Raw genomic sequence first — 23966 nt, 5'->3', positions numbered from 1 at the left:
AAGGTTTGCCACATGGCTCATTTTCAAGATTAAAATGACCAGAAAAGAACTTCTCAAACCATCCACGTACTGTGTGTTCATTAGCCACATCCTTCCCAAACACTTTGTTGGTATTTGGAGGTGTCTGCACTGCATTGGTTCCATGATGGAACTCATATTTGAAAATTTTTGAAAAAAGTCAAATTTTTGACTTATCCATGGTTTCACAAAAATTGCTCTAAAAAATTTTGAAAGATAATCACTAGCCAAACTGCATTTGAAAGAATGAGGATGATACCTTCATAATAATGGCTGTACTGCATTTTGTTTATCCATTCATCACTTGATGGACATGTAGGTTGTTACCATATTTTGGCTGTTATGAGTAATGCTGACATGAACATTGTAAAATTTTTTGTGTGGATGTATGTTTTTGTATTTTAGTTTTAATTACAGCTTTTTTTTTTTGAAAAGCACTGTGTCTAATTTGAGAGGAATTTTTTTAAATTATATAATTCAGTGGAATTTTATCCCCCATCTGAGCCACCTTGTGTGAAATAACCTTATTCATAATAAAACAAATACATAGATTTATGTTCAGAGTATAAGATAATTATGTATCTGAGCTATTTAGGCTTATCCTTAATTATTCTAAGTGAATTCCTTTGTATATTGCATATACACCTGCTCTCCTGCAGTCTTTAAACAACCTAATAGAAATCTCTTTAAATGGGATTGTGTTTTGTCTTCCTGAGCCCATACTCATATACTGTGTGAAGCAGAGCAAATGAATTAAACTTTTGGGTTTAGTTGGTTGGTTTGTTTCCTGAGTCCTTAGACCAGGCCACTAATTCACCACCATAGAAGTTCATTTGATTATAGTAAAGTAAAATCTTCCATATAGAAGGCTTCCAGATTAATGGGGATAGCAGGCAGGTAGACCAGAAAAACAGACCAAATGGTAGAAGATAAAAAACAACGGAAACATCAAGAAGCATAAAAAAGAAACGTGAAATCATGGAAGACCAATGTATAACATAATATGTTAATGGGATTAATCCCTTAGTTAAAAAAAAAAAGGTCAAAGTTTGACACCCACAAAGAAGCTGAACAAGAGCAATGCAAACATGAAAAAAACAAGAGTAACTCCACTCAGTAAGGTAAAATTGAATATGGTGGGGCCACAAAGGAAGCATTCCTTCCTGGGGATGGAGAATCACTTTATAAAGATGAAGGGTATAATCCAGTTAGAAGAGATAACTATCAGAAAACTTCACACATGAAGCAGAGTTGCTATACACAAAGTTTAAACTATAGACAATAAGAACAGCATGAAACATAGTAGTATTGGGAGAGTCTAACATAACTCCTTTAGTGTCAGCACATAAAGTGGTAAAAGTGAAGCACAGCTACAGAAAATTTCTTAATAAAGTTGAGCTAATAAGAGACATAGTGGGTTCTGATACCTATTGTGGAGAGTATACCTTTCTTTACCTTGGGTTGGGCTATGTGAGAGACAAACTCTAGGGTGGAGATATGCATGTACGAAGTTAACCTGGAGGGTTCCTTCAGGATCAACATCAATGAGGGAATAAAGGAAGTAAAAATGGACAGAGGAGAAATCGAATTGGATGTAATCACCCCAGAGGCTGAGGAGCAGCATGACCTTGGAAAAGGTAGCACTCTGTGGCTGAGGGCTGTCAGTAGCCACCACTCCCAGCCTCTGGAAGAGTGACTGCCTCAGGCCTGAACCAGGGATCTGCCGTGCCACTTGTTCGTACTTTCTTTGTATAATAAGTGCTAGAAACTGCCTCTCCCAGATTTTTGTTCTCTTTTCCTAGAGCAACTTCTGAGAAGTATAATGAGGTAAACTACACCCTCCATTTCTGCTGCTGGTCTTGAGGCCACAGTTGATGCTCATCTCTCTGCTCTACTACTCATTCTAGATTTACCTCACCCTTGGCTAGTACCTCTGCTGGTCTGAGATTCCTTACTTGGTAAAATAACCTGACCTTTCATTTCTTAGGGGGGTTCATTGCAAGTCAGGGTTGGGGGTGGGATTCCACATAGTCACTCAGAGACCAAAGCTAAATGAAGTTTCATCATCTAGATAGTTGCTGGTTACTTTGTCAGGGGAAGAGAAAGCTTGATGACTGGCTCTTCTGTGGTTAGGCCTGGAAGGGACACACATCACTTCTGCTTGGAGCCCATTGGCAGAGCTAGCCAGCCAGAGGACTTGTGTAATTGTAAAGGAACTGGGAAATGTCAGGAGAGCAGACTTCAGAATGGTGGTGAGCACCAATCTATGCCACAGTCTGCCCTCTGGCTGTCAACATTACCTTGTTCCGTTTATTCCATACCTCCTTAAAGGAGATAGCCCAAAGTCCTAGTCCATCAAGGCATTTAGCTCCAGATAATGGGGACAGTAATGTCCCTGTCAAATTCAGACATTGCTCCTTTTGGTCCAGGAACAAGGAACTGGAATGACCAAATTATCTGGCCACCCCCATTCCTTCCCCCTCAAATACCTTAGATAGAGTGGTCAACAGGGCCAATGTTACCACAATAAACAGTTTACGTTTGGAAAACTGAAATAAATAGTCATTGGTTAGCTGTGATTGACATTCTACTGGGCAGATATTGTGAGTGTCCCTTGTTCTGGAGGTGGGGAATAGTCCTCGATTAGGCCCTGACTCTGATCTTTGTAATCCCTGTCCTCTGTTCTGTGTGATAGCTGGCTCCACCCTGTGGGAGAGTCTTCGTTTTCTGTTACCCTCCTTGAATATATCTGAAGTGGGTATTGAAGAAATGTGTTCTCCTTGAGGGCTCTTCACCTTTCTCAGCCTGCTTACCACCTGTAAAAGATTGGGGCCCAAGGGTCTTAATAAAGTGTCGTTCTCAACCTGGCCACTATTGACATTTTTGACCAAACAATTCTTTTCAGGGGCTGTCCTGTTCATTGTAGGGTGTTAGGCAGCATTCCTGGTCTCTGCCCACTAGATGCCAGTAGCACTTCTCAGTTGCAATAACCAAAAATATTTCCTTGACATTGCCAAATATTCCCTGGGGGCAAAAGTGCCGTGAATTAAAAACCACTGTTTTTAAGTATAGAATGGTCATAGACCTATGGAGTTAAGTCTGAGAGTTATCTAGCTCTCTCAGAAACTTAAGTGGTTTTTTATCATTTTGATCATAGTTCTTTTCAAAGTATCTTTGTTAGCTCACAGGTCCTATATTCTTGACTTAACTGAGGCTGTCTTGAGTCTATCTTTAAGCTTTCTGGCTTCTATTGGCAGACTGAGGTAATTTCATCAATTGATTCTACAGCTGTTTTTTCCTTAAAGACTTTCAGAATTGTTATGTGAAAATGATGCATAAAAACCAACTCAAGATATCAGTGGCTTAAAACAGCATTTATTGTTTGCTCATGGCTCTGCAGGGTTGGCTGTGTGGCAGTGCTCCAGATCATGGGTCAGGTTCAGGCTTGTTCCAGGTTTCAGCATCCAAGCTGAAAGAGCACTTCCCAGAGAGATCCTTTTCTCATGGTAAAAGGTAGATGAATGAAAGCCATGCTAAACCAAGCATATTCCCCCACATTCATTCGCTGAAATAAGTCACATGACTGAGCCAATCAACAGGGTGAGGACACCTTCTGGGGTGGGCAAGGACATTTGCTGAACACTGTGCCATACCTCTTTGGAGAGGTCTAGTAGCATTTAGCTTTTCCAAAATGGAAAGGCCCTGAAATTCTAGACTCTGTTTCCATTTATTTCTACTTTTAAAGGTTGCCAGTTCTATCAAATGCAGCTAATAGCCACCAACATAACCTCCTCTTAAAACTTGCTTTCCAGTCTCTTCTTCTGGAGTAGGGGTCAGCAAACTTTTTTCTGTAAAAGCCATATAGTAAATATTTTAGGCTTTGCAGACAGTAGTCTTTGTCACAGCTACTAGACTCTGCCATTATAACACAAAAGCAGTTGTGGACAGTATGTAATTGAATGATGAGTGTGACTGTGTTCCAATAAAACTTTCTTTACAGAAGCAGACAAGCCTAAGTTACCAACCCTGTTCTAGAGTGTCAAGTTCACTGTGCAAGTGCTGTGCAGGTGACAGATTCATGAAATGTTTTGCTACTGTATAACCTAGATCACCTTTCCAACCTTTGGTGTCAGTTTTCCCTGCTGCTTAACTGCTAAGCCATGATCTTGTGTTTTCATAGTAGTAACATCCCATTCCTGGCACCAGTTTCAGTGTTAGTCAGAATAGTCTCATCTATGGTGAGCTAACAAATAAACCTTGAACTCTCAGTGGCTTAACATGACTAAGGTTTATTTCCCATACTGGGTGTCTGGCACTCTGCTTTATAAAGATGCACAACAACCCAGGCTGCCTGAGGGCCTGCTGTGTGGGACGTCCCTAATCACCAGAGCAGGGGAGGAAGACCACAGGAGGTTGTGCACTGGCCCTTCTCTTCTTTGTTCCCACTCACATCCCGTTAACTAGAACTACGCACGTGACCTTGCCTGGCTGAGGAGGCTGGGGAAATCTGGGGGAGAAAATGGCATGTTGGGTTAGTTCCACTGCCTCTGCCACAAATCCATATAAATTCCAAATTCCTCTTCTTATATATAGTTAGCAGTGTAACTAACATTTGTAGAAAGGTACATATTGATATACAAGGATGAATTTCATTTAATACGCTTTGAGGCATTTTTTTGACAATTTGTTTTTCCTTAACAAAACATATCTATTTCTAAAATATAATTGTGCTTTGCTCTTAATAGTTCCAAAATGAAGTATTTAAGGTTAGAATCTTACTTCTAGACTAGAATGCACTGGTATAAAGAGCCAGTAGTGTTCGACCATCACAATAGACATTGAAGTAGTAATATTTATTTTAATATTTAATATTTATTCAAAGGTTGTAATATTCTTTTACAGGCAGTATTACTTTGCTGAGATATTGTATTTTAGAAATATTAGCAGAATAGTAATAATGAAAATTTTTATCTTATGTTTCACTAAGTCCATTGATGTATTGGTGTATTTAATTTCATAAAGCCATTAGATTATGTATCTTCTCTTTTTTTTTCTTTTCTTTTTTTTTTTTTTTTTTGAGACAGAGTCTCGCTTTGTTGCCCGGACTAGAGTGAGTGCCGTGGCGTCAGCCTAGCTCACAGCAACCTCAAACTCCTGGGCTTAAGCGATCCTACTGCCCCAGCCTCCTGGGTAGCTGGGACTACAGGCATGCGCCACCATGCCCGGCTAATTTTTTCTATATATATTTTAGTTGGCCAGATAATTTCTGTCTATTTTTAGTAGAGACGGGGTCTCGCTCTTGCTCAGACTGGTCTCGAACTCCTGAGCTCAAACGATCCGCCCTCCTCAGCCTCCCAGAGTGCTAGGATTACAGGCGTGAGCCACCGCGCCTGGCCTTTTTTTTTCTTTTGAGACAGACTCTCACTCTGTCATCCGGGCTAGAGTGCAGTGGCATCATCATAGCTCACTGTAACCTCAAACTCGTAGGCTCAAGGGATTCTTCTGCCTTAGCCTCCCAAATAGCTGGAATTACAGACATATACCACTACACCCAGTTAACTTTTCTACTTTTTGTAGAGACAGGGATCTTGTTCTTGCTCAGGCTGGTCTTGAACTCCTAGCCTCAAGCGATCCTCCCATTTCAACTTCCCAGAGTGCTAGGATTACAGTCATGAGCCACTGCACCCAGCCTAGATTACATATCTTCTAAACCCATTCATGATTGCCTATCAAAATATGTTAAAGATAACATACATGCTGATCTGGATGTAGACATTATAAAAGTAATCTTTGTCTTTCTAGCCCCCTTTTTTTCCCTTTTGTATTAACTACTGGTGTTTAATATATGTACTGCACATCAGTACAGATAATGCATTGTATTTGTGTTGTGAAAAAATGCTTTCTTCTTTGGTCCTTTCATTTATAGCAGGATTCATCAGAGGTAACAGACAAAGTATGTTGAATATGAAGCCATGAGTGTTCCTGCTGCTGCCTTCCTTTTAATGGGCATAGCATAGAATTCCTTAAGGTTTGAGGTCAGTTGGAAAGTCTTTCACAAAGAAATTATTTCATAGTATCAACAGCTGGTAATTTTGTGGATTAGTAGCACCAGGACAATGGTGTCCTACCTCTACAAGCAGAAAAAAATGTATGAGCAAATTTGTGTGATTTCAGGTGGGATATCAGGAATGGAAAAACTGGTAATGACTGTTCTGGTCCTTTAGAACTGAATGTCTGCCAATCTGAAAGGTCAAATAATGTTTGCTAGGATCGACAGAATGGCCTATTATTGATCTGTAATATCTATATAAAGCTATTAATAATTGTGACTTTAAAATGAGATTTTTAAAATACTGGTAATTTATTCTGCAAATGAATGTAAATGCTAATTTATGGCTCTTTTACTGTAATAGTTCTTATGTGAGCTTTGAGATCTCTTTTCTCTGATCAAAAATTTCTAGCTGATCATAATTTCTAGCAAATAAAACATTACTAACTTTTCTAATAACTGTATGTATTCATAAATAAAAAATGCCATAAAGCTTATTCCTCAGGTTTGCCTTTTTATCATGCATCTGTGCAGTGATATTATAGTGAGAAAAGTAAACCGTTAACATGAATTTTTTTTTGAAAGTGATAGGATAAGTTAATTGTGAACTCCAAAATCTTTGTACGTAACATAGCAGTCATTTTTTTGTTTTTATTTTCTGAAGGACTTAAAGCCCAGTAATATAGTAGTAAAATCAGACTGCACTTTGAAGATCCTTGACTTTGGTCTGGCCAGGACTGCAGGAACAAGCTTTATGATGACGCCTTACGTAGTGACTCGCTACTACAGAGCGCCTGAGGTCATCCTGGGCATGGGCTACAAGGAAAACGGTCAGCATACACTATTTGTTTGAAATTCTCTCCTGAGTTGATTTCTTTTGTTCATCAGATTCTTTATGTAAATACTTAAGCTGAAGTGCATTGAGTTAAATATGTTTTACTATTTGAAATGTATATCAAGAGTTTGAAAGTAACTATAAATTTTGTCATAAATATTTGGAAAAACTTGGAGGCCCTGTTTATTTAAATACAAATACATAACATCACTACTACCATTGGATGAAGAATTCATTGCCATGACCTCTTGATCAGAATATATGCCCTTCGCTTGCCTTTAACTTGAAAACGAGCATTTCTAACATGGATGCAGGGAAGTATATAGGGTACTGCCAGGTTATTCTTAGTAGTAATCTTAGCGTGCATTATTGATACTTGCCCGTATTTCCAATGTCAGGAAACTAAAGTTAATAGCAGTAGCACTTAGTGTAAACTTTAAGAGCTACAATAGGGCCTTCTGCAAAGCTCATGGATAATTAAGGAAACCTCTTGGAGAAAACAATAATGTTTCATCAAAGCCTTGTGTCTAGCCTTAAGGAAATGGCATATAGGATTATGTGTGGCTATATGCAGTTGTATTTATCAACCTTATAAGCAGGGTTGAAAAAAATTAGATCATGAATTTATACAATTTTTATGCATACATATACTTTAATTTACAAGACATTTTGTTGAGTCTCAGAAATTTAGGAGATAATTCTGCTGGGATTTTATGATGTTAAACTGTAATTTTTTTAAATGTGGTGACTTCATCCAAAATACTACCTAGAATAAGACCTAGACATTTTTCTGGCAAGGAATCTGAAACAGCAGTTCACTTTGAATCAGGAAATTGTATTAAGTCAACCTTTAAGATTTGTTTTATAAAAGAAACCATGGAACTGAAGATTTAGCTTAATTAACTTTTCTGAGCTCATTAAAAACAAATACTTTAAACATATACTATCAATCTTTTATTCTTAAGTAAATATGCTGTTCTGTTTTCTTTCTCCCTAAAATTTGAAGGTTTTTTGTTTTTTGGGGTTTTTTTTTGAGAATTGATACTTTAAGTGACCACCAGCATACATTTGCTGTGAAACCATTAGTTGTCACGGATATTGTGTAATGTGTCAGTAATCTTGAGATAGCCCCTACCAGAAGGTAGCACTAAGAAAAACTATCATATAAAGAATAGAATTGACATGCATCTCTCTCTTAGATAAGAATTATGTAGATCACCGTATTGCCTTCCCAGTCCCACTCCAGGAAACTGCATGAGATGTAATGCTTAATGGTGATAATTACTTTAGACAACATGGTTAAGCATAAGTACTTCCTCCTTTTAGTGACACCCTCTGCAATTTTAACAACTTTGTTTTATCTATCTTTTATTGCAAGCTACCTCAAAGCATTTTGGAAAATACAGTATAATCAATATATATTTTCAACTACCTAGTAGACTAAACAGTTAGACTCTTTAAAGCTAATTTTGTGTATGAACCAGGTTTAACATGGTCTTGGTCTTCACTGACCCAGTTAGTATCTTCTCTCATGCTTGCAACTCTCAAAATCTTTTTGTTTAAAAATATGTTTATCTGAAGGTTACCAACATAAGTTGTATTTAAAGTTTGCCATTCTCTATGAAATCTATATATGGAAGATTTATTCTAACAGATTTGTGTCAAAAATGAAAACCTTGGAAAAAATTTTTCTCAGGTGGACTGATTATGAATATTAACTTTTGCTCTAAAATTTTATCTTTTTTTTTTTTTTTTGAGACAAGGTCTTGCTCTGTCACCCAGGCTAGAGTGTAGTGTCATCATCATAGCTCACTGCAGCCTCAAACTCCTGGGTTCAAGCGATCCTTCTGCCTCAGCCTCCCAAGTAGCTGGGGACAGATAATTTTTCTATTTTTTGTAAAGAACGGGGGTCTTGCTGTTGCTCAGGCTAGTTTTGAAGTCCTGGCCTCAAGCAGTCCTCCCACCTTTGCCTCTCAAAGTGCTAGGATTACAGGTGCGAGCCACTGTGCTCTGCCTAAAATTTTACCCTTGAAAGTTGAATCATGCCATAAATATAAAAAGATTTATATTCATTTTAATATGAATTCTAGAGAAACTTTAGTTCTACAAGATTTCTAAAAGTAGTTACCAGTTTAACTTCTCAGACTCTTCAGTGAACTGGGAGTCTCCTTGTAAGAATGTCCTGTATTAGAAAGTACAGACTTTAATTTTCTAAGTCCTAGATAGAAAAGGGTAAAGGGTGTATCTAACATCTGTTCCCGTCCCTTTCCTCTTTTTAAAGAATTTGGGCCTTCTTATTTCAAAATCAAATGCAAGTTTCTAAAGCTTTTCATTTTAAATGGCTCATTCTTCCCCACTTTTTCCATCAAAATGCAAGCACTGCTGGCACGCTCTCTCTCTCTCTTTTTGTCTTATAGTGAAACCTGAAGATATAAAATGTTAGGATGTATTGTTAATTTTACTAAGCAGGTGGAGATCCCCAAATTGCTTGCTCCTGTGTCTAGTAGATTCTTTTTAGCATTGATAAGGGGGTCCCATTTAATGTTGGAAAGGATCAGTAAGTCTGCTAGGAAACTCCTTGCAGATAATAAATCTGTGGGAACTTTCATGCTGTATCCTGCCAAAACTAACTTCTTAAACCAAAGCAGTTTAGTTTTATGGGCTTAAAAAACTTTAGGTAGGAAACATATGAAATACACTTCTGTTACTAGGTTTTCTTGGTTAGGTGATGAGTTAATTGATTATTAGTTATTCTCTATGCACTTGTTCATTTTGGGATAGTAGGATTAATGTAGCATGATGTTGCCAAGAAAATAATTGACTTTTAATTCAGAATAAACATAGTACTTCTCAAATAAATTTGTGATATCTAGTTTGAAAATTTCTGAAGAACTTTAGGTTAACTTTTGTAATTATTCATAGAGACATTATTTCTGTTAAGTATTTTAATATGCTAAATTATTTTCTCATGCTTTTTTCTTTTATTTAACTTAAAGAGAGAGTATAATGCACAGTTGAACCTCAAAATAATTTAAAGATCTTATTTTTATAATTTTACTACCTCATGTACATTTTTAGCGTTATTTACAGTTTGTATTTGGTTCTGTTTCATATTTTATAAACAAATTCTCAGGTACAAAATGGTGCAGGTTTTTTAATTTACACAATTTCTGTGCATAGCTCTCACTTTAAAATTAGATATGTAATTAAAATGCCACACTTTACATTTTCTTTTGTGAACCAAAGCTTTTTGAAAAATATTTTGTGTTTTAAATTATTCCATTAGCTAAAATTACAATCACTTTTTTCTTTTTGTGATGTTTTGCAGTTTTTATATAATGCAGTCATATTATGCTTCTTTGATTTTAATGACCTTTTGCTTTGCTTTTCCTTCTTTTGTGCTGCAAACATATAGTGGATTTATGGTCTGTGGGGTGCATTATGGGAGAAATGGTTTGCCACAAAATCCTCTTTCCAGGAAGGGACTGTATCCTTGTGCTGCTGCAGCAGTTTAATTAGTTAGGTGATGAACTTCTTTATGTTCTTTAATGAAAATGAATATGCTACATTCATACATACGGGTTTTTAAACAGGTGTAAAGTTTGTGGCTGTTATACCTCAAAAATTGTTGAGATAGGAAGTGGAATATTTGTAGGCTGCATCTGGCAGTAGGACATACAGTCTCTGCTGGTAGTCAGAGCACATTCACTGTCACTCATTTTTATTTTATACTGCTTTTTATAATTTTAAAGTATACATGGTGTGTGTGATTTTTTTTTTAAGTTTTTTTTTTTATTTTAACCAAAATCTTTATGTTAATGTCATTGCATTTTGTTTTCAGTTGACATTTGGTCAGTTGGGTGCATCATGGGAGAAATGATCAAAGGTGGTGTTTTGTTCCCAGGTACAGATCGTATCCTTATCTTTGGCCTAAAATGTAGTTTCTAAAGGTCAAAATGTATGACAGCACTTCAGCTTGGTGAGGTATAATATATATTGTCTCTCCCTAATATTAAGTATTGTTAAATTACTCTTTCAAAATACCACCTGCTATTTTGACATAGACCTTCCTTTCCCTCATTTATTGTTTCATATGTTAATTCTGCAAACTGCTCAGTTGTAATTATGCACAGTTCCTTGTTTGGCTTTGAGTTGATTTATTTAACCTAAATCAAACATCATGGCTTGTATTATTATAAAAATTTCTAATAATTACACACTTGAATAAGTCTAGAAATACTTACGATTTAATATGAATTTTGGAATTGTCTGTTGCTTCTGGCCATCCTTTTGTTTTGTCTCCCAACTTTTTGTTAATGTTCTGTGTGGTTTGTGTCTTTTGATTGTTGTCTCATTACTCAACATCACATACTAATCCTTTCATCTGAGAATTTCGGCAGTGATAGTTTTATATGGTGATGATTAGATTTGGATTTATGCTTTTTGTTCATCTGACTACTTTTAGTATTTATATTAATAGTGATCTGTTACGTGTTTATCAACTATTAACACTTAGAATTGTTTTAGGAAGAGGAATGGGAAAAGCTATATTCACTAGGTTACAAGAGTTTTAGGGCTTGGCCTCCAGGGGGCTTGGAGTATAAAGACTAGGAGAAAGGAGACCTGGGAATCCTAACCCTTACAATTTATCAAAAAACTGGGGATGGATGGGGGGCTGGATGATGAGAAATTACTTAATGGGTACAATGTACATTATTTGGATGATGGATGCACTAAAAGCCCAGACTTTATCACTACATAATATATCCATGTAACAAAATTGCACTTGTACCCTTTAAATTTATACAAATAAAAGAAAAAAAGGAAAAGTGAAAATTTTTCATAAGTTTCAGAGCTTAACAAATATTAGCATAAGCTAAACCAAAAATGGCAAAAGAAAAAGCCACTTTTATTGAAGCCATCATTTTTATTGCTACTGGTTATAGTGTAGAAAACTAAAACAAGCAGGACAGATTATAGAAATATTTCTTATTCTCTAGGAAATTCATGTTTTCTGATAAGATGGAAGAAAAGACAAATGTTATATTAGAATTGTGTGTAGTTTGCATTTAGATTCCCTATTGGTTACTGATTATCATTATTCTTTGAGTCACTTACAATTTGTGTTTAGAGTTTGTGAGTTTATGCTTCATTTTATGGTAAAATCAGTATTAGTGCATACACACACACAATAAATAAGGTTAACGCTTATTTATTGATCATGTCTGTCCACCTACAATCATTGCCTTTTACAAGGTGGCTGTGAGATATAAAATTTATAACTGCCACATTCTTAGGATTTTTAAAATTTTCACTTTATTGTAATGTGGATATAGCTAATGTGTTGAACATTAGATATGGAGTATTTTTCTTAGCTACTTGATAATAGATATTGATCAGTGGAATAAAGTTATTGAACAGCTCGGAACACCATGTCCTGAATTCATGAAGAAACTGCAACCAACAGTAAGGACTTATGTTGAAAACAGACCTAAATATGCTGGATATAGCTTTGAGAAACTCTTCCCTGATGTACTTTTCCCAGCTGACTCGGAACACAACAAACTTAAAGGTACTTTTTACAGATATATATGCATTTAATCCTGTTTGGGGGTGTGTGTGTTGTGTTTGTGTGTAAGTATTCATACTCTTACGGAATGTCACACAAGGCTATCTCTGGATAGTAGAACAAAATGAGGTTTTAGTTATTTTTATCTTTAATTTTATATTTTTTAATCCTGTATGTGACCTAATTTTATAGTAAAAGCTATTCTTCTTGTCTTTCATTTAAAATAACAAATGTTTTAAACTCAAGTTCTGAAATTTACTGATAATTTGAGAACGTTTACAAATACATGTATATTAACATCATTATTTTTGCAGCCAGCCAGGCAAGGGATTTGTTATCCAAAATGCTGGTAATAGATGCATCTAAAAGGATCTCTGTAGATGAAGCTCTCCAGCACCCATATATCAATGTCTGGTATGATCCTTCTGAAGCAGAAGCTGTAAGTTTTCCTAATGTTTGAAGAACATAGTGCATTCTTAGAATGAACATTAGGTTTGGAGGAGACCTTTTGATTTTAAATAAAAATATAGATAGATGGTGATGGTGTTTTTCTATTTTTGTATGAAAAGTACCTTAATTAAGCTAACGAACACATCCAGGCACATCCTACAGAAAATAAAGTTAGTTCTCACTGTTTTTCGCCTTCTTGCCTGGATACCTGGTCAGAGGAGCTAGGATGTTGAATACTTTGGGGGCATATTATAACTCAGAGAACAAATTATTGTATGTAAAGGACAGAATAATTCTGATATAAATAAAATGTGACAATTTCAAAAGCTGGAAGAGAAGGAAAAGACGGTTAAACATCTTATTCCTGCAATGAAGGAGTCTTCCAAAACTAGTCTCTACATAAGAAGGTTGTTGATGATTGATCAGTTTTGGTCTAATGATGCATTTTTACAAGTCTTCTGTCTGGCTAATATTTCAAATAATCTTAGAGAGTTAAAATACTACTAGTATACCACAATTAAGGGCCATGAGTAAAAAATTAAAAAGAAAAATAAAATAAATATAATAATACCAGTATATTGACTCAATCACTGTTGCCTTGTGTTTTTTAGCCACCACCAAAGATACCTGACAAGCAATTAGATGAAAGGGAACACACAATAGAAGAGTGGAAAGGTAATGTTCATTAGATTCTTAGAGAACTGAAAGAGCTTCTGGCTTTTTATGGTGATTTATTCATCATATTAGGGAAATTAATATTTTATTCATAAGTAATATTTGATAATATCATTAACCAATATTTTCACAAAAGTGGACAGTCTCCTTCCCTCCTTGACCTAATTTCCCAAGTTCCCTGCCCCATGCACAGGCATGTTAGTACTTGCTCTTGTTTTTCCATGGTCTGTGGATATATACGTGTGTTTGGTGTCTCGCATCTCTCTTCTCCCATCCTTTTTAAATCACGCATGGTTGTGTACTATGTATTCTGCACACACTTGCTTTGTTGATATATATCTTGAAGATTGTTTTCTGTTGGTCCACATGTCTGCCTCATTTGGTTTAATACCTGGTTACTGTTCTACTGTACAGATGTGGCACCATTTCTATATCCAACTCCCTCTTAAAGATCACTTAAGTTGTGTCCAGTCTGTTACTGTTACAAACAACTCTGCATTGTTCATGTGAAAATATGCCTGTAAGAAAAATCCCAGAATGAGATATGTTGGGCCAAAGGATATTTTTCAATTATTTCCAAATTACTCTCTCAAGAAATTGCAGTAGTGTACATACACTTCCATCAGTATTGTGCAGGAGTCTCTCTTTGCTCCTGCCCTTGCCAACAGAACAGGTTAATTGATAATCTTTGCAAATCCAATATAATAGTTTTATTCTATTTTAGGAATGTGGTTGAACATTAATAATGCTTTGATAGCCGTGGAAATGTTAAAATATTTCTTTAAAAGATCCCCTGGACGTTTGGGCCAGGTAACTTTTAGATCCTGTTTACCTCCATTTGTGTGGGTGTCACTGGATGTTTTCACCGCTTTTGTAGCTATGGGACTTTGAGTAACTCACTTGACCCCCATTTTTACCTCATCCTAAAGTGGAAGCAGAGGACGTGTTAGTAAGAGCTGAGTATAGAAATACTGAGAAGGCAGAAAGGGCTGGGGAGGTGTGAACATAAACAGGTAATTCATCTGTAAATTTATTTTGATAAGAATGAGGTCAATTCTTTCTTCTTAGGAATAACCAGAGATTAATTTTCTCTGAGTTGACTTTGGGAGATTCATGGTTAGTGGAGCCCAGCAGAATGATAAAATTGGATAGGGCCTAGTGAATCTGAGTATGTAATAAATAATATATAAGGATGTAACTCTGGACCAGAGTATACATTAAAATATTAACCTGATATTTTTTAAATTGACATTTAATAGACATTTGTAGTATTTAATAGAATCCCATTAGTTAATAGATATTTGTGGCATTTCTTAGAATCTTAATGAGACACCAGTTGTAAGACACACGATTATGCACCGCTAAGGAAAACACTGCCAATTGTACTGTATCATCATTGAAATAAAGTTTTCATTTGTATAATGTTTTTTGTTTGTTGAAATAGCGTTTTTGTTTATTTTCCTTTGTATTTGGGGTTTTTATTTTAAAAATAATTTGCCTTCATTCTGTATCTTTTTCTCCTAGTCCCAAGTACATTTCAGTAATTACTCACAAACTGCCTTTTTTAAGATCTGCTTGAGAGTTTTAGTATAACAGAAAGAAAAATCTATTGCCAAAGCCATTATCTACAGATTCCTTTGCCTAATTAGACTCCTAATTAGTTTTGGTTCTTCTGCTGTAATCTCTTTTCAGAAAGGGGTGCTGTTTTTTCTTTTTTAAAAAAAATCCTCCTATCTGGAATGTTTGTCATTCCTTTTTGTTTCTTTGAAGAAAAGCATCTCTAATGCTCTCCTCTATCAAGGCTTTCTGTTTTTCTTTTTCCAAGCCTAAGGTTACCATAGCAAGCAAACTTAGCTATGTCTAGCTCTTGTTCATTCCAACATAGTCACTTATTTTACCTTATTAACAATTGTTGTCATACCCTATAATCACAGATTCTTTATCATAAGTTTAATCTTCAGGAATTACACAGGCTCCTTGAAATTCTATGCAGCATTTTTTGTTAGTACGTTTTTCTCAGAAGAGTGTTCATTGCTTTTATGCAATTCTCAAAAGATTCCATGACCCAAAGATGATGATGAATAATGGGGATGTAGCATCCACCAGAAGGTTCTTGTTAAGTAGATGTTAGACTCACAGTGCAAACCACAGTTGACATCAGAGTAGAGGGCAGGAAGGCACACGTACCAGCAGAGCAGCACCCAGTGTCTCTCTTCCATTGGAGTCGTCCTCACAGCAGTCCACCTGCTGTCCAGAGGCCTCACTAGACAACAGCATTCCCATAGATAAGTTTTCTTGGCAGTGATGGCATGTTATGCTGGACGACTCATAAGGAGTTGAAGTGTATTAATAGCTACTTGCTTCCTTTACTTTAATAAAAATGTGTTGATATTCCATTCTGATTAAAGAAGCTTCCTTTTGTGAAGGAGTAAATGGGTAAGAAAAATATTTAAAAAATAAAGAAGCTTCTACACATTCTTTGATTTAAATCTTTTTAGCGCATATCTGGTTGAGTACCTACAATATACCAAGCACTATGCCAGGGCTTAGGAAATAGAATTTAACAAAACAAACATGGTTCAATCCGTCACCAAGACAGATTTAAACAGGCATTTGTAGTAGAAAATGTTATGTAGTGTGATACAGCATAGTACAAGGTGCTGGCAGAGTAAAAATACAGCTTCTAACCCCAGTGCTATCAAGCCAACTTAAAAAACATTAATTACAGCAGAGAATTTTAGTTGCTTTCAGTATAATTCATGATTATTAAGGAATTCTTATTAACACCTTTGAATCTTAGGCCAACACTTAACAGATGCTGCTGTTGTAAGGACACTATTTGAAGTGTTTAATGTGTGTAAAAATTTGGACTTTTTAAACCATACATATCTTGTGAAATTGGCTCTGAGACTTTAAAAAGTTCATTTTTGTTTACTTGTTTTTCAGAATTGATATATAAGGAAGTTATGGACTTGGAAGAGAGAACCAAGAATGGAGTCATACGGGGGCAGCCTTCTCCTTTAGGTTGGTTACAATATAAGCTTAGTCAAGATTACGCTTCTCATGTTTTAGTGGCCTGGAACCTGCAGTTGTTCCCATATTTACATAACCATTATTATTCCAGGTTTAATAAGTATAAGGAGTATAATTTGGTGGTTAAATTTGAAAGCATTGGTACACCATTGTACCAGTATATCATACAAATAGATTGGTAACTGACTTCACAAAATGCACATCACATCTTTTTCTGATGTCTTCAATACTGACATTCCATTGAAGAACAGAAATTTAAAACCTTTTTTTGTTGGCATCGTTGCTATGTCTTTAAAGAAGAAATTTCTCAAAATTCAGTATACTTACCTTTCTGTGATTTTGACAGTCTTTACTTTGGTTAAATAAACAAAGGCTTCACTGCAAAACTTGGTACATGGGACACCAAGTTACTGTCTTTCTCTTTGTGGTATTTTTGATTTGTTGAACTGAGGCAGTAACATTAAAACCGTCACTAGAAAGTGTTCGTTCTTGAAAAAGAAAACTGATTTGCAGGATTAAAACACTGTCTTTTATCATAAGCTGATCTTATATTTAATTTTAGCACATGTAAAATTATAAAGAAGTGAGAGGAAAAGTTACATGTCAGGTAACATGTACATGTTAAGTACATACGACGTGACAGACACTGGTGACTTATGTACTTTATTTCTTTCAGCCCTAATGACCCCAAGGTAGGGATTTTTATGCACATTTTACGGATAAGGAAACTAAAGTTCAGAAAATTTAAATAACATAGGATTATAAATCTATTATGTAGAAGAACTAATACAATAACTTCAGAGTGTGTGGTTTTTCCAGCATCCCATTTTGTCTTTGGCCGTAGAGGTTAGGACAGTTTTATGGAAGAGGTAAAATTTGAGCTGAGCCTCAAAGGCTGAGTAGTATTTCAAAAGATAGGTCTTAACTTTGAGTAAAACTATGCCATTTAATCCCTCAAAATTTTTTCTACATTCTAAGGGAGAAAATGGATATTACATCTAGCATCTTGTTTATTCGTAGTTTTTTAACTATAGTTTCAGATACCCATTGTATACTGTAAACATATAATTAAGTCATTTTTGCAGCTTCCTTTGACATTGTTGGCTATATTTTAGAGTTGTGCATTTTAAATCCTTGATCAGGAATGCAGTCTTCCAGATTATAATATAGATCTTTTTGCATATATAAAGTGGTTTTGATAGTTTTTATCTATTTCAGAAATGGCCATTCTTTGTAATTTTCTTACAGCAAATTACAAGCTGCGTTACAAATGCTTTAATCATATAGCTAATTAACTAGCTTTGTATTGCTAGTAGTAGCAGTATAACTGAATTGTTCATGATGGAGGCTCGGGTGGGATTTGAAAAGTCCATTATTTGGGAGTTTTATACTTTAGCATACTACTATGAGTGAATGACACATCCCAGGTGTCAAATGTTTGAGTAAACGTAATAATCTCATGAGGTAGATAGAGCTGTTTTGTTTGTTCTTAATTTAAAAATGAATAATTTGATTCCTAGACAACACGTGCTTATGGTCACAGAGTAAGTCAGTAGAAAGGACAGGACTTGAGGTTTCTAGACTTTTTCTGGATTCTCAGAGCTTGCAAAGAAGAGTGTTAGTAAATTAAGTTGTGATAAAAATATTCATTTTGTACACACAGTTCTTGGTTGTGTACAAGAACAGAAGTAATGGTCTTTGATAAATCAAAGTATCAGATAATTACAGTACCATTTCCACTTGATTTTAAAAATGAATTACATTATTTCTCTCAATGGATTGCCTTCTTATCTTTATTTTTGTTTGGCTAATATTAAAATGAGTTTGCTTGCCTTGAGTGTGTAGAGATTCACCTGAGAGGGAAATGACCTAGATTCTTGAGATTAAAGATTTTCTATATTATTGCCATTCAGATACCTGAGAATTTATTGTTTTAAAGTTTAGAGAAAACAAATGTATTTCTTTTTCTTAGGTACTTGGTTTTCCAATTAAAAAGTTAACTAATGATGCATTTAAAAGTTCATTTTTATCAGATTAAGAAATTTGAATAAAATAAAAGAGATCCTGAACTAGAGGCATATATAAAAGGTATATATGGTGGAGCCCTTTTATGGTTTGCGTGTTTCAGTACAAATTTTAGAAGCTAGCCATGGTGTGCTCTGTATGGTGTGTATATGCCATGCCATTCAGTCAAAAGGCACATTCTGTAGTGTTGTAACGTGTCTCATTTTCACTCTGGCTAGGAACCTAATGGACCTTTCTTGGATCTAGGAGGTTATCAACTTTCTCTTTTTCTTCTCTTCTATTAAGGCCTGAGATATCAGCCTGCTTTTCTGTCCCATTTCAATTCCCATCACCTACTCTGTCCCTTGTGGATCCATTCCATTCCTCTCCCAGTTGCCTCCCCACTGCCCTAAAGATTTGCCTATTCTCTCTACCCTTCCTGTTTCCTAGTTGCATTTTAAGTAAGGCTCTCAGAGGACCTTTAATATTTAAGTGTGTGATTGCTCATCTGCACAGAATGGAGGGATAATGTCAAACACTAAGATGCTGGGTTCAGGAGCAGTGGTTTTCAGCCTGTTTAACTTCAGCATTGTTGGGTGCCTGAACCTCACCCTCAGAAATTCTGCTCAGTGTTCAGTTTGTAAACCATTGATTTTATTCCATAAATGTGTTTTTGAGAACTTTGTATTACTTTGATTATTCAAATGTGGACTGACCCTTATTTAGTGATCGTGTGGTTCAACAGTACATAACCTAGTACATGAGTTGCCTTTAACATATTCTCCGGTGTAAATCATTCCTGCTCTCTTCCCAACCCTTAAATCAAGTATTCCCATTACTTTTTAAAATCTAGGAAATGCTTGTTAGGTAATACTTTTGGTAAAGGAAATAGTTGTTCCTACTTTATCTACTAATAAATCCATATTTTTGTTTATCAAGTATTAGGATAGAAGTAAGAAGACCTGAGTTTACCTAACTAGACCATTTGAGTGACTTTGGCAAATTACATAACCTCATGTAAACTGGGGCAGTTGAACTAAGGTTCCTTCCAATTAAAATGATTTTATTCTTTGTCTTGGCTTTTGCTTTGATACAAGATATACCAGAAGTATCATTTGGACATTTCCTTTTTATGAGAAGTTATCATAAATAATTTTTTGTAGGGAAGTTTCTAACTTTTGTAGTCATATGGTCTTTTGAGATTCTTTTTCCAGTAAAATTCAATATAGATAATTTGCATGTATTATCAGCAGTATTCACACACACCCTGAAGCCCATTTATGGATCTTGCTACAGGACCATTTCTAAATGTGGCTTAGATTTACAATTCTTGCCTTGAACTAAAAAACAAATTCATGGAAAGGACAGGACTCCAGGTTTCTAGACATTTTCAAGATTCTTCCCTCATAGCTGGCAATGAGGAGTGTTTGTCAGTGTTGTTTGAATATCATTTGTAATTATCCTCAGTGAGTCTTAAACCCAAGAGAAAAATTATTGACTACTGGAGGGAGGTAGCGCAGTGCAAGTAGCTCGGTCTGCAACTCTGTCTGCAACTGATTTGCTGATTTGTTTCTCATAGCACAGGTGCAGCAGTGATCAATGGCTCTCAGCATCCATCGTCATCGTCGTCTGTCAATGATGTGTCTTCAATGTCAACAGATCCGACTTTGGCCTCAGATACAGACAGCAGTCTAGAAGCATCAGCTGGGCCTCTGGGCTGCTGTAGATGACTACTTGGGCCTTGGGGTGGGGGGGGGAGGGACGGGAGTCGGTTAGTCGTTGATAGAACTACTTTGAAAACAATTCAGTGGTCTTATTTTTGAGTGATTTTTTTTAAAAAAGTAGGATTCATTTTGTAGTAAAGTAGCTTATTTTTTTTAATTTCAAGTGATGTAATTTAAAACCCAAGTTGTGTTTTAAAACAGCAACAAAACTGTATTGTATTTTTTGCTGTAATTAACTGTATAATGTAAACCTAATTATTTTATCATGGTTTAAATTTTTTGCATATTTGCTTTATCTTATGCTGCTGATTTTTTTTTTACTGAATTTGTAAGATTTTGTTTATCAAAGCAACTATTATGTGGTGACTTGCCTATATCATGAATTATTTAAGATTTTTATAGTTTTTTTATTAGAATTTATTTCAGATGTTTTGTTCATGATACTATCCTTCAGGGTTACGTGCTTATCAATGAAATAACCCCAGAGGAGTGAGGGAAAATAACCCGTAGCCAGTTATATTCAGGAATAACTACTGTAAATGATGAACGTGTTAAGAGACCTCCAATATTTGCTACTTGCCAATCCTAATTTAGTTACAGCAATTGGTAGGCATCCTACTTAATTTTGGCAAAAGCCCCATCATCTAAATGGCAGAATAACTCAGAGCATGTCTTTGAGGATGCTGGGCTTCCACCACCACCTTCTTATCTCCCCACCCCACCTAACAAAAGTCAAGTAAAAAGAATATGGTGTATCCTGCAAATTTGTGGCATGCTCAAAGTTTATGATCACATAAAGTCAAGAGGATACTTCATGAATACATTTCAATGCAAATAAACAGATGGTTCACTTCTACTAGCTATGAGCCTGTTTTTGTATACACTGAGTGAATCTACTCAGGCTGTAGGCCCCAGCAGTGTTCAGAGTCTGGTCTTTGCATTTCCTGCAGCCGCAGGCCCTTGCACCTTTCCGCTTGCCTACTGCTTGGCGTGCCAGTCGAGCACCAGTTCTGGTGTTTATGGCCATTTGATTCTACCTGTAGCATAATCATATCTATTCTTGCTGTTGGGAGGTTCCAAAGCCTACTTAGATTTGTGTAGGTGTTGTATCAAATGAGCAATATATACCGTTCATCTGGAAATAGTAGCACACAGCCATATGTAGGATATCATTTTCTAAGGACTGTTTCTTCACAGTGAGCAGAGCAGGCAAATGGTGGTTATTTGGTCTGAGTCTTTCATTTTTTTATACCTGATTTTCAATATAACACGAAATGTGGATGTCGAGTAGTGTTAAGAATGGTGCTGCTCCTGACAAGTGTATGTTAACTGTTTACATTTTATATCTGCAGAATTATTTCTCTATAACTGAATTTTTCCTAAGTAAAATGTCATTGGAGTCTCATTGTTTCTGAAATACATTATCTGTAATATAACCCAAGCCCCAAGCACCTTTTGTCATCTCTGGAACAAGAGGGATTTAATGTAATGAACTGGGAAATACATACTTAAATAAGTGGCAAGGTTCTAGACAGAAAGCTCTTTGTAATTCATGGCCAAAAGGAGCAAAAACATACGCAGCTCAACATGCAATGTTTAAAAGTTCGTTTGGCATTTTATTCATATACTTAGTGCAAAATTCCTTTTCAGCAAGGTATTTTAGGTCATTGTTAATGTGCAATATTTAAGATTAAAATACATTAGCCTTTTTATATACTTTGAAACAGCAAGTTTGTTTTCAGTGGTTTAAAGTCATGATTTCCAGCACCCCCCACCTTGTTACCAGTCCTTTTTCTACTCATACAACATGGTGCGGTAATTTTATTAGGCAAATTTGAGTTTTAAGACTATAGCACTTCTTGAATTGTAGACACGGAGGATTGGATTCACAATTTTAGCAGAAATTTGAGCATGAGTGTGTTCTTAGTTTGTTAATTTGACAGTTAATTAGCTTTGTATTCTATAGGGTAGATTATGTCACTATTGCACTTTCGCAAGACTCCCATATTTCATGTTGGATTGCTGATAAGCCATCTCTATCAATAATGTTTTGGTTAAGCAAGGAAAACCAGGTGTTCTGAGTACTGTGTCACTTGTTGTAAATGCCAGCTCCTACTTGCCAACCATCGTGTTGCAGTTGAATTAAAAGAAAACAAACTCATACTACTTAATGTAACCCAAAATACTTAACAAATTCTGTCCTTAAAATAAGGACTGTTTGTTAAGTGTTGTGTGCCCTAGGTTTTTAAAACACTATATATAAATACAACTTTCCTTCTTTTAAATTTGTTAGGCTAAATATATATTGATTCATTTTATTTTATATAATCTTTTTTTTTTTTTTTTTTTTTGAGACAGGGTCTTGCTCGGTCGCCTGAGCTAGAGTGCAGTGGTGTCGTCATAGCTCACTGCAGCCTCAAACTCCTCAAGCGATCCTCCTGCCTCAGCTTCCTGAGTAGCTGGGACTACAGGCGTGCACCACCATGCCTGGCTATTTCATAATTTTTAAAGCATCTTAAACATTTTTTTAAGAGAAATTATAAATAACATTTCTATCAAGTAGTACTTATGTAAAGCCACCTTTCCTATCCTATAATTTTGGTTTTTCAATTTTATACACTTAATATACCTGCTGTTTTACTGTCAGAAAATTATGTTGACCAAGATTTATTATTCAGCTTTGTAGGTTAGGAAAGAGACACCAATCCTTTCTACGTGTCTTCCTGGTTACTATTCTCTTACCCTCTAATGTATACTGACCGTTTGTAAAATCGTTGGGATCGCTAAATTCTAATGTACATAAATAGAGCATCTCAGCTCTTTTATACCGTGTGCTGAGCGGTTTTCAGTTTGTCGCGCACCTTTGGCTGCTGATTGTTCCTGGCGTGCACTCTTCCACGTTGGTAAAGGCACAGTGCCTTCACACCAGGCTTCCTAAGAGAAATACCAGCCTCTTAACTGAGCAGGCTACCACTCAGCCCCCTTAACAACAGAGAGAAGCTTGATTGTGAAGCAGCAAACTTTCCTGTGAGCCTTTCGTTATTCTGCTCTATGCTAATCCTGCTGTGTTGCCTAAAACGGTGAAGAGGACATCAGTGTCTGATAGTGAAGTCAGCCGTCCTTGGTTACAGATGAGACTTGGTTTACGCTGTCGGCCAGTATCTGCTACATGTATGAAGACTTAACTATTCAGTGTTGCCTGGGCACTAGCCTGCACAACATTTTGAGGTAAAAACATAGTATATTTTCAGAAATACTCTTGTAGTTTGTGAGTGTTGTTCATTAGTCACACATTAGCTGTAGAGTGGATGCATGAAGCCCCATGACCCCAGCAAACTTCTCTTACGGTAGAAAAACCACACGCAACCATTGTGTCATTAGCAGCCCTCTTAAATGTTGCCTCTCCTTCCTCTGTTGCATTTTACTGTGCATTGTGTTTCTACTGATCTCTCTTAGGTTTTCCGTGAGTTAAAGGAAACTAATTTTTCCTTAATAGCAAGAAAGATAAAGAGGTAAAGGGCATTGAAGCAGAAATGTGTATGTAGTTTGGGGTATGATTAGAAAACTTGTAAGGAAAACAAAAGTCCTAATTAATTTCAAACTGACTGC

The 23966-nt window shown here is 35.9% G+C and overlaps 1 protein-coding gene across 9 annotated transcripts in view; it reads left to right on the top strand.

The window, feature by feature from the left end:
- MAPK8 (mitogen-activated protein kinase 8) overlaps positions 1-21762 on the top strand; it is a 92146-nt gene extending 70384 nt beyond the window's left edge. For 6 of the 9 annotated variants that reach the window (XM_045569392.1, XM_045569395.1, XM_045569393.1 and 3 more), the window contains 7 exons: positions 6732-6897; positions 10744-10815; positions 12292-12474; positions 12786-12910; positions 13533-13596; positions 16543-16620; positions 20218-21762. In XM_045569392.1, the coding sequence (XP_045425348.1) occupies positions 6732-6897; positions 10744-10815; positions 12292-12474; positions 12786-12910; positions 13533-13596; positions 16543-16620; positions 20218-20363 (834 nt within the window). In that variant the 3' untranslated portion in view covers positions 20364-21762. Of the gene's footprint in view, positions 1-6731; positions 6898-10317; positions 10390-10743; positions 10816-12291; positions 12475-12785; positions 12911-13532; positions 13597-16542; positions 16621-20212 lie in introns of all 9 variants that reach the window. The other 3 variants (XM_045569398.1, XM_045569391.1, XM_045569399.1) reach the window with 3 other exon arrangements.
- Positions 21763-23966: the final 2204 nt, after the last annotated feature.

This window comes from Lemur catta, chromosome 14 (genome assembly GCF_020740605.2).
Source record: "Lemur catta isolate mLemCat1 chromosome 14, mLemCat1.pri, whole genome shotgun sequence".
Taxonomy (NCBI): domain Eukaryota; kingdom Metazoa; phylum Chordata; class Mammalia; order Primates; family Lemuridae; genus Lemur; species Lemur catta.
Note: the sequence above shows the minus strand (reverse complement) of the source record. Positions and strands in the feature narration are given on the sequence as shown.